The 11,149-nt window shown below is 45.5% G+C and overlaps 1 protein-coding gene across 6 annotated transcripts in view; it reads left to right on the forward strand.

Moving 5' to 3' along the window:
• Casc1 (cancer susceptibility 1) overlaps positions 1-11,149 on the forward strand; it is a 53,995-nt gene that overhangs the window by 32,945 nt on the left and 9,901 nt on the right. For all 6 annotated transcript variants that reach the window (XR_003850005.1, XR_003850004.1, XM_029564953.1 and 3 more), the window contains 2 exons: positions 7,583-7,670; positions 9,796-9,956. Coding sequence is in view for 4 of the 6 variants with exons in the window: in XM_029564953.1 (XP_029420813.1) it covers positions 7,583-7,670; positions 9,796-9,956 (249 nt within the window). In the remaining 2 variants the exon portion in view is untranslated. The remainder of the gene's footprint in view (positions 1-7,582; positions 7,671-9,795; positions 9,957-11,149) is intronic.

Raw genomic sequence — 11,149 nt, forward strand, 5'->3', positions numbered from 1 at the left:
CAGAGTCTCACACTATAGCCAGGCTGGCCCAGAACTCACTAAGTAGCCCAAGCTGGCCTCAAACTAACAGCAACCGTCCTGCCTCAGCCTCCCAGGGGCTGGGATTTGAGGTGTGAGTCACAGGGCCCAGCGTGACATTCTTTCTGTGTGCAGGAAGCATTAGCGGTTCCCTTGAGGTGCTGCAGGATTTCTCCTGAACAGATGATACTCAGCGTCTAAAGCCCCTCCTGCTGGCGCTGTGGTCTCTGGTCAGTGTTGACAACTGAGCTGTGGCTTTGGCATCCTGAATCTGTCATGTCATTCCTGCTGATCTTGGAATGTTGCACATCTGTGCTCCTTCCAGGGACTTGCAGCTCTCCAAATGCTGGCAGCAGAGACATCACAAACTGGAGGGTTTGCAGCAGATACTGACACTTTCTCAGCATTTGGTTTTGTAAACAAGGGTTTATATAAAGTAAGAGCTGATTTCCTTAGGATTCTGCCCTCCTCCCCGAGAGCTTGCCATCTTAAATGAATTACTTATGCAGTTTAATAACCACTGACCTGGGGCTGGGAGATGGAGCAGCAGGTAACTGCAACCTGCCTATGCATGAGGACCCGAGTTCGAGTCTCAGCTCCCACAGGAAAAATGGGGTATGGCCGCACACACACCTGTAACTACTGCTGTGGGAGGACAGAGGCAGGAGGCTGCCTGGGGTTTCTGGCCACCAGCTTAGCCCCAGGTTCAATGAGAGGCCCCTTCTCAAGGGAATAGGGAGTGATAGAGCAAGACACCCAGCATCCTTCTCTGTCCTCATGCCTGTGCCCGTGTGCTTATGTGTACATACAACACACCACACACTCAGGCACACATGTTACATGCACACACTACAGAAAACATAACCACAGGTCCTTGATCAGTTTCTGCTCATTTTCAATTGCCGGGATTTTCAAGACACGTACTTATTATGTTAGATAAGCTCTCCTTAGAAATGACCATTCTCTCAGTACTAAGGCACTTTTTTTTTTTTTTTTTTTTTTTTTTTTTTTTTTTTTTTTTTTTTTTTTGCTGTAACCCACTCATATTTTAGGAAGCACTAAAATAGGAGCATAAAGACATGAAGCAGAAGAGAGTTAAGGATTAGTATGTATGTAAATTTGAAATAAAAATGTGAATTAGGGCCTTGATGGCTCAGTGGGTAAAGGTTCTGATAGATCTGAGTTCAATTCCTGGGTCCTACATGGTGGAAGGAGAGAACTCTCATAAGTTGTCCTCTAACTTCCACATGTGCATGCAGAATGTACCCACCCATCCACTTCCCATAGAATTAGAAACCATGTAATTTGAATCATGACTTGAATTTGCACAGCTTAAGAAATTCTGTCTTTGTTACAGCAGGCCTCATGGGGTCACTATATATCATTTTGTTAATTTTGGAAATGGGATTTTTTAAATCAGAGGCCAGATGAGAGCATCAGATCTCCTGGAGCTGGAATTACAGATGGTTATGAGCTACCCAGTGTGGGTGCTGAGAACTGAACCCTGGTCCTCTATGGGAGCAATATGCGCTCTTGACCACTGAGCCATCTCTCCAGACCTTGGAAATATTTTTGGATTAAAAGCCTAAGCATAGGAACTTACGACAGTGCTGACAGGCCATGTGTGTGTTCGGGTCTGTCCCCTATTCCAATGGGCATTTGATTCATTCTCTGAACTTGGAAGGACTGACAGCTCCCTCTGTCTGAGCGGCCCTGGAGAATACAGTTAAGCCACATCTGCTTTTGGGGTTGTTCAATGCTACACTGAGTGCTTTGAGTTTGGTGTGAGGATTGAAGACGTCAGTGTTGCCTTAAATTCCACCAAGCCCACAGGGAAAGTCTTGGGTGGCTCAGTGCATGGTCTGTGGAGGACTTGAGTCAGCAGTCCAGAAACCCTGCAGTTGAAAGAATTTTGCTTTGTGACAGGTGAACAGACTTCTCCAGAGCTTGGGAAACCTGGGCAGGAATTGTGAGTGGAGGATCATTGTCATCAGGTGACTTACACAGAAAAGTGTGATCGCTTAAAAGATGAGACTAACATTGATGAGGAGAGGCATTTCTAGGAGTCCTACGTGGACATGCTCACCTACGTGCACAGTCCTTCCTCCAGCCTCCCTGCAGCATTGCGGGAAAGTTTACATGATTAAGAATGACAGATGTAGGATGCGCACAGTCCTGAGTGGAGCCTGGGTGGGAGGAGAGTGGGCACCTTTGATGGCTGGGTCCTCTGCTGGGCACCTGTCCGTTGTTCCAGTGAGAGCACTGGGTTTCCATTCAAAGGCTCTCAGCTCTTGGACACCTGGCACTGTTTTCTCTCAACCTTCCTCGTCTGTACCTTCAAACATGTTTCTTTCCTCGCCAAACTCTGCCTTTCCACATCCTACTGCTTCACTCCCTGTGGCTCTAGGAATGAGCAGTGGCCACCACAGTCTGGATGTTACACTGTCTCAAAGTTTCTGCCAGACCACTTAGCTCAGTACTTTTGGGTTTAGCCTCACTCAGATTTTCAGGAAATGGGCAGAATGCAGCCTAATTCTTGGCTGGAATGTAACATAAGTGCTCTAGCCCAGTTTCCAACAGAGTCCTCCTTCCCTCTGAAACCCGTGAGCTCCCTGTCTCTGCATTTCTCTCCGCATAGTAGCTTTCCAAACTCACAGGAGGATGGCCCAGTGCGCTCTCCTTATGGCCTTCTAGGGCTTCTGCAGCCCTGCAGCTGCAAACTTTGCTCATGCTCGCCCACACTCGCCCACACTCTCCCAAACCAACTCCAAAAGCTTTGGACACCATGTCAGGTCTACAGTAGCAGCAGCCCCACCCCTTGGTACCAGGTATGTATTAGTTTTCTAATTGCTGTGACAAAAAAATCTGACCCCCCCCCCCATACACATTTAAAACCTCAAGGAAAGGTTTGTCTGGGCTCATGATCTGAAAGGACACCATCCATTGTGGTGGGGAAGGCCGCTGTCTCCCCACAGGAAGGAGAGAGGGAGGAATGTCAGTGCTCGGCTTCTTCCTTCTCCTTTTATTTAGACTGGGACCCAACTCATGGAATGGTGACCCCATGTCAGGGTGGGTCTCCTCTCCTGTGAATCCTCTCTGGAAAAGACCTCAGATAATCCAGAGCTGCTCCTCCCCCGCGACTCCGATATGGTCAAGTTGACAGTGCAGAGTAACCATCACACTTGGTGAATTTAAAATTAAATCCCTTATATTAATTAAGAGGTGACAGAGGGTGTTCTTTCTTGAGCCTGTATTAAGAACCTGGCCACTAGAGGGCTCTTCATAGTCTATCTTAATTGATGTAAATGCATTTTACAAATATTGCAGGTATTGTACTTCCATTTCGTACCCAGTACAAAATAGAAAGGCATTATTTGAGCAGAGTTAGGAGAGTCTTTTAAAATAGTCATTACTTTCAGAAACATTTTATGGCCTGAGGAAGAAGCACACATTCAAGGTAAAGTAGTTGAAATAATTCAACTTAAGAAGGAAAACCTGGACAGAGATGAGATTTAAAATAAGCACTATATATACTTAAAGTGTTTGTCAACCCCTTGCTAAGCACCTGCTGCAAGGAACTCCCATGATCCCATGGGGCTTTTCTTTGTTTTATGGTTAGGATGGTGGTGCGATGTTTGGGGCTTCTTTTTACATGTGTTTATTTAGTGTGTATTCGAGTGTCTATGCCAGTGTCTGCAGGTCAGGAGGAGTTGAATCTTGTATTATGTGAGTCTCGGGGATCAAACTCAGGTCCCCAGGACTGGTAGCAGGTGCCCACTGAGTCATCTTGATGGCCCATTTTGTGTGTGTATATGTGTGTGTGTGCATCTGTACCTGTATGTGTGTGTTTGCATGTGTCAGTAATGTGTACACACGTGAGTGTATATGTGACCATGTGTGTTCACATGTCTGTGTACATGCATGTGTGCTTTGTGCATGTGTGCATGCATGCATGTGTGTCTACATGTATGTGTACATGTACATCTGCATATGTCTGTATGTGTGTGCATTTATGTGTTTTCATGTGTCTATGCATGTGTGCGTTTGTGTGTCTTGTACATGTGTGTATCTGCATGTGTGTCTCCACGTGTCTGCATGTGTGCATGTGTGTGCTTGGTACTGGAGATTGATGTAGAGCCTCATGCATGCTATGCTACGTTTCTACCACTGAGTGATCATGGAGATCTTATTGTCTGGTTTGAGGGGTTTTTTGTATCGGTGTACGTATCATCAGCTAGCTTCAAGTGGTGGTGTAGCTGATGCTGGCCTTGGACTTCTGATCCTTCTATCTTGCCTCTACCTCCCATGTGCTAGGATAACAGGCACGTGCCACCACACTTGGTTTATGTAGTGCTGGGCATTAAACCCAGGGCCTCTTGCATGCTTGGGCAAGCACTCAACTAACTGAGCTTCCTTCCCAGCCCAATGATCTTATTTTTAGTGAGCTGTCTTATGGAGGGGAGTCACAGTTAACATATACACTGATAGGTACACTGAGAATATGGTGTGTGAGGGTTAAGAGACAAAGGATACCACCAAAGTCTTTCAGCTGTCCTGGAACCGGGACACACCTTACTCTAATAGCTTCCTTAGCTAAAATTGTAGATGTTTTTCTTCAGTTTAACTTATGAGAAAAGATTATTTGATAAAGTTTGTGTTCACTTCTGCTTTAGTGGTTAATTTTGTGTTTTTCTGCCCATCTGTCTACTAAAAAAAATGTGAATTATAATATGCCTGTATTTCTGTTTCAATATATACACATAAATATAAATATCCAAAATCAAAACAACAGATTGAAGTTTTCCCTGATACTACAGTATTTGGGTTGGATCTCTATTGTGGTCACGGAGAATCACAGTAAAAGGAAAGGAAGTCGATCTGTAAGTGGGAGAGGAAGATGTGGATCCAAGAGACAGCAGAGAGATTTGGAGACTTCCTGGAATCATGGTGAATAAACTTCAAATTCATGAAGATCACCCTTATTTTAAAAAAAGAACAAACTAGCATCAGTAGAGATGGCTTGGTAGTTAGGAGCACTGGCTGCTCTTGCATAGGACCTGAGGTTGGTTCCCAGCACCCACATGGCTGCTCACAACTGCCTGTAACTCCAGCTCCAGGGAGTCTAACTCCCTTCCCAGTGTGTGTGTGTGTGTGTGTGTGTGTGTGTGTGTGTGTGTGTATGTATGTGTATACTTAGGCACACACACATAATATAAAAAAATTTTTTTGGAGCAGGGTCCCATTTTGCAGACCTGGTTGGCCTGAGGCTTGCTATGTAGATCAGGCTGACCTTGAACGCTCAAAGATTTACCTGCCTCTGCTGGGATTAAAGACGTGTACCACCATGCTTGGTCCTAAATAAACAAATCTTAAGAAAAAAGAAAAAAGATCAATGCTTTTAACACTGAACAATCTGCAACTTTCCAGAAATTGGCTTTCTGGGTCCACTTCCACTGTTGTGTCCTAGACTGTATTCCTTCCTCAGCAGAAACTTGCCAGAGGCCTACTCCTGCAGGGGAGGTGCCATTCTGGCCCTCAGCAGTCAGTTGTGGAAGACACATGAACTTCTTCTCTTCTAAGTTTCGACAGCCCAGGAGAAGCCAATTATAAATCATTTAAAAATAGAAAACACCAGAGTAATAAATGCCACTCACAGAATTTAGCTGACTTTAGATTGGGTGGTTAGGGATGCCTGTCTGGTGAGGTGGTCCTTCAGACCCAAGTGACCAGAAGGAACTAGCCAATGACTGCAGTGAAAATGCCTGTCTTAGGTCACAGCTGCTACAAGGGTTACATGGAGAAGTGAGGTCCAGGAAGAAGGGCCATGCCCTGAGGTATGATGGACAGTTGGGGTGATGATGACAGAGAGAGGCAGAAGCCAGATGAGAGCCTCCCAGTTGTTGGGCTGTAAAGCAAGGAGAAGCCGTTGGAGGCCTATGACTAGGAGAAGGGGGTCCTCATATATGGCTTCTGTCATTCCGGCCACTGTGCAGGGAACACTGAGTAACCAGAGCAGAGTCCCAGTACCTGCCTCAACAGCTGAGAGGTCGTGATGGCCTGTCCAGGGGTCGTGGACAGAGGAGCGAGGGAAGATGGGTGTGTTTGTGTCTGGGGTCTGCTTTGGAGCTTAACATCATCTTGCAGCATTTTCATTCTGGGAAACCAGGTAGACGGTGGTGCCGATGGACAAGAATGGCCTGTTTGCATCACTGTTGATTCTCCTCTAGTCTGTTAGTTATCCTCTCCTCTGGTTCATCTCTGCGGTTCGATGGTTTACTATGCTGATAAAGGGTGAGTCTTCTATGTCCTCTTCCTGTTCCATGCATCTATTTTCCTGTGTGCTGTCGTGATGGGAGCCATTTTCCTGCTTTCCAGATACTGAACATTCATACCATCTCTGTAAAGCTGGTCTGGGGTTTGTGAGCTCTCTTAGTTCTTGCATATTCAGAAGCACTTTATTTCCACCCTCATTGTGGGGATAGTCTTGCTGGGTATAGTAGTCTTGCTCAGGTGTTCTTCTCTCCCAGGCCCTAGAGTGCACCATTCACCCCCTCCTGACCTACAGTGGTTCTGCTGAGAAGTCTACTTGTTCTCACTGGGCTGCCAGATCTGTTCGCACAGATTTAAAATTTTTGTCTTTCATTTTTGACCGTTTGACTGTCAGTGTGCCATGGTGAATATCTTTTCTGAGTATGCCTTTCGTGAGAGTTCTATAAGCCTCCTGTGTGTAGGTGTCTGTGTATTTTCCAAGACTAGAGAGGCTTTCTGATTGTTTCATTGAATGGCTTTGTACATCCTTAACCTTTATCTCTTTGCCATCGGGTGTTCTTTAAAATGCAGGTGCCTGTAACCCAGTACACATGAGACTATTGCAGGACAGTGGGTTTGAGATAAACATGGCCACATAGTGAGCATGAGCCCAGTCTGGGCAACATATGGGGACCCTTCTAAAAAAGAAAAACTAATATTCAAAGAAGGATGTTCTCAATAAATGGTGTCTGTAAGGTCCAGATGATCTTGCCTCGTTTCCTTCCTTTATTCACTTTCCTTTGTTTTCTTCTTTCTTTTTCGGCCGAGGGACATATATGGACAATCTCAGAAGATCTCCTTCAAATTCAGGTACTCTTTTCTTCCACTTGATGTAGATTTAGTCTTTCCCTGCCAGGATGGACGACACCCGCAAACTATCATCTGAACTAACCCGTTTTCCTTTAAGTTGCCTCTTGTCAGGTATCATCCACAGCGATGAGAAAAGGAACCCACCCTTGGCACATGCTTGTAACCTCAGAGCTTGGAAGGCTGAGGCAAGATCATTGCTGTGAGTTCAAAGACAGCCCCAGCTATAGTGTGAGTTCAAGACCAGCTGAGGCTGATTACATGATGAAATGTCTCAAAACAAACACCCCTGTAAAAACTAAAAACACCTGTGTCCCAGTTTTATGCCAAGGCAAACATCCATTTGGAGCCTCAGAATTAAGCAGCAGACATCCAAAGTGTAAGCAGGCACGAAGCAATGGCCTCAGAGCTGAAACACACACTGACGGCCGCACCATTTCACTTTCAGTTGCAGGTCTCTGTCCAGGAAGAGGAAGAAACCACAGTCAACAAATGTGAACTGGAGATGACGTTGCTAAGTGAAGCAGTTTCAACAGGTACTACTGTCACAGCATCTGGGTTTTATTAATAACATTGAAGCCATTGTACAAATAACGTTTCAGAAATTGCAGAATTAGATGTAAAAGTGAAAATTCCTCAGTCCTTCCCCTGAGGTGAACAGTGTTGATAGATTGTTATCAATCACTGTACCTCTTTAATGAAACTGTGATGCCAGATAAAATACTTTTATTGAGAAGCACGCCATACTATATTATGTACTTTGAAAAAAATGTCCCCTAGACAAGCAGATAATACTCGACATTCCTCTAAGAATACATCGGTAACTTCATTCCTTAAACAGCTGTCATTCTGCCCAATAGAGGAGCATTGTTTAAATCCCTGATGGTAATGGACTGATGCTTCATTTCCTCTCTGTACAATGGACATCCTCAAGCATGCGCATGCACGCACACATGCACACACACCTACGCACACCTATACAGACACACAGAGACAATTGGTGTTCCTCTTGTCCTCCTTTTACTTGAGCTTGTCCGTCTCCATCATCCCCCTCGTTACACTTCTTCCCCACTAACCTCACAGGGATCTGTTTTCTGTTTCTAAGCATATTTGTCATGGCTCTGTCTGCTTCCTTAACACACTTAGATCTTTGTGTTTTTTAATTTAATTATTTATTTTGAATCAGGGTCTCATGTAAAGCAGGCTAGCCTCAATGTAGCTGAGGATGACTAAGCTTCTGATCCTCCTGCCTCCACCTCCCGAGTACTGGGGTTATAAGCATGTGACACCATGCCTTATTTTATGTGGTGCAGGAGATGAACCCAAGGGCTTGTGCGTGCCGGGCATGTTCTCTAACCACCGAGACAGCCCCTCCTGATAACATTTCTGAAGCCTATACCAGAGAAGATACTAGAGTAGTTCCTTGAACTTCTGTCATCAGTACCAAGCTTTTCTGTGTGGAGACCTCCGAGTGACAAATGTCACCCCATCGAGATTTGGGTACAGAATTTTTGGCTTCTTTTTAGGTTGTTAATACATTTAAAATTAAAGAGTGCAATTTATTAACCATGTACAAAGGAAGAGAGACCGTAGGCTAGCCTGACTTTCTTTGGTTGTTTCTGTTAACTTTCGGTGCCCAGTCTGGAGGGCTTGAGCTCAGAGCCATCCCACTTTGCTCCACTTCACCAGAGCGGACACAGTAAAGTAACAACTCACCAACAGTCCCCATGCCTGTGCATGCCAGGGCCACCTCTTCACACACCAACTCATTCCTCTTCCAAACTGTGTAACATAGGTACAAATACTGTGTGGATTCTACACTTGAAAGAACTGGGACTACATGGGTCAGTGTGTGTTTTTTAACAGGGTCTCGCTGTGCAGCCCTGGCTAGGCTAGCGCTCACCATGGAGACCAAGCTGTTCTCCAACTTGCAGTGATCCTCCTGCCTGCGCCCCTGAGTACTGGGATTACAGGTGTGCACCCCACCACATGGGTTTCCTTGGCATCTCTTGAACAAAGTCCCAAGCTGATGAGGCGTGAAGTCCTTGAGTGGTCTTTCTGTTCCTAACATACATGTTTCAGAGACAGGTTGGTGAGGGGTTTCAGAGGTCCCCTCTGACTGTGCACCCAGGTTCCGCATCACAGAATCTGCACCCGGTTCTCAGCCTCAGGACCTTCTTTTCTTTTGAGCTTCCATCCTATTTTCCTATGAGCTGGGCCTATTTTTATCAAAATAATTATCTTTCATTTGAGAATATGGATCAAAATTTACTTTTCACCACCACTTGCTTTTTTTCCCCCTTTGGATTTTTAGTCCTACAATGTCCTGTTTTAAGGACTCGGTTTGGTAATTATCAACTTTTGGATCCAACCATTTTTATTATAAAAATTAGTTTTATTAGTAATACATGCTTATCATTCCTAAAAATGTAGGTATGTGAACTGCAAGCAAAGCCCTTCCCATAGCCACTATTCTGCATGCCTGGTCTGACTTCCATAGTGGGCTCTGTGGATAGTTTTAAGAACTGTGTACAAAGTTTTAATAGCTAAAGAAAAACTTCCTTTACCAGTCAATTTGGAGATTTTTCTTATTCCCTTCTGATACAAAAAAAAAAATGTCATGATCTGTTTGGAAACTGTATTAACTGTGGTTCACTTTAGCACAGCTGCGTCTGATAGAGAATTCTCTGGAAAAGCCAGAAATCAATGAGGAGAAAGAGGTGGACCTGTGCCAGTTCTCCATTCTGGGCGGAGTGTACCACCTGGACATTCTGGAGCTGCCCCCACAGTGCAAACCAGTGAAGGGCTGGATGATTGTGGAAGTAGGTGCACTCCAGCATAGACTTCCAAGTACAATAGTTTATTAGACTTTGACTACATTTCATGTGACTGAGCATCGAATGCAAGGTGGCCTTGTTACACAAGCACTAAGGACCAGACTCCAATTTGAAATAGTCTTGAATTTATAGGTATTAAAATTTTGAATCAGAGCCGGGCATGGTGATATATGCCTTTAATCCCAGCACTCGGGAGGTAGAGGCAAGCCTGGTCTACATAGTGAGTTTCAAGCCACCTGAGGCTACAGGGAAACCTTGTCTTTTAAAAAAATAAATATATTTTTTTAATCAGACACTAAAGGAATCCAAAATAATATGAATTTTATGGCAAATTCCTATGTTAACTGTAAACCTGTAATACTAATGCCCCAAAGTGCCAGTTGTGCCTTAACGCTGCTAGTCTAAGTCGGAGGTTGGCAGAGCTTTTCTGTGGAATGGCCAGGTGGTAAATTTCAGCTTTGTGGGTTCCCTGGCCCTGGGGAGACCCTCAATGTCTTCAGCGTCAAAGCTGCGGTGGGTGAGTGGAGGGGCTTCTCTGCCTTCTGAGCAAGTGCGGAGGGCCGACCCAGGGACCGGGGCTGGAGATAATGCTCCAGACCCACACTTGTGAACAAATGCTTGCAGAAGCTGCACAACCTCTGCTGCCAACGTGGAATTTTCTAGAAATGCAAATTCATGAGCCCTACTTCAAACCTACTAAGTTGGAAATTTCAAAAGTAGGCGACGGTGGATGTAGCTCAGGACTAGAGAGCACTTGCCTAGCACGGAAAAGACTGGATCTGACCCCCAGAGCCACTGAAAAGCAAACCAGGAGCTTTCAGCTGCCTACACCCCGAGTTTTGAGAAGCCGGGGGTAAGAATCTGGGTCCCAGGGTGTGGTCCGGGAACAGCGGCTCTGTCCGCGTCACCCGGGGGTCAGATCTACCAAGTCGGTATTGACGAGACTCTCATCCTTTAAAGTCTGGGAAGCACGGTCCAGGGGAGGCCCGGACTGCCAGCACCATGGACTGGTGGGGACCGGATGGTGAGGAGTTGGGTCAGTTCAGGGAGCCGCAGAGGCCTACTTTGTAGGTGGTAGCCCTTGTGCTGGTGTCAGCTGGTTTGGTTTGCTCTAACTTAGGATGGCTTGCTGCCCAAGGTTAGCCCACCCTAAGCCCCTTCCTCCCCCCCCCTCCCCT

This window comes from Nannospalax galili, unplaced genomic scaffold (genome assembly GCF_000622305.1).
Source record: "Nannospalax galili isolate Female #2095 unplaced genomic scaffold, S.galili_v1.0 scaffold917, whole genome shotgun sequence".
Classification (NCBI taxonomy): Eukaryota; Metazoa; Chordata; class Mammalia; order Rodentia; family Spalacidae; genus Nannospalax; species Nannospalax galili.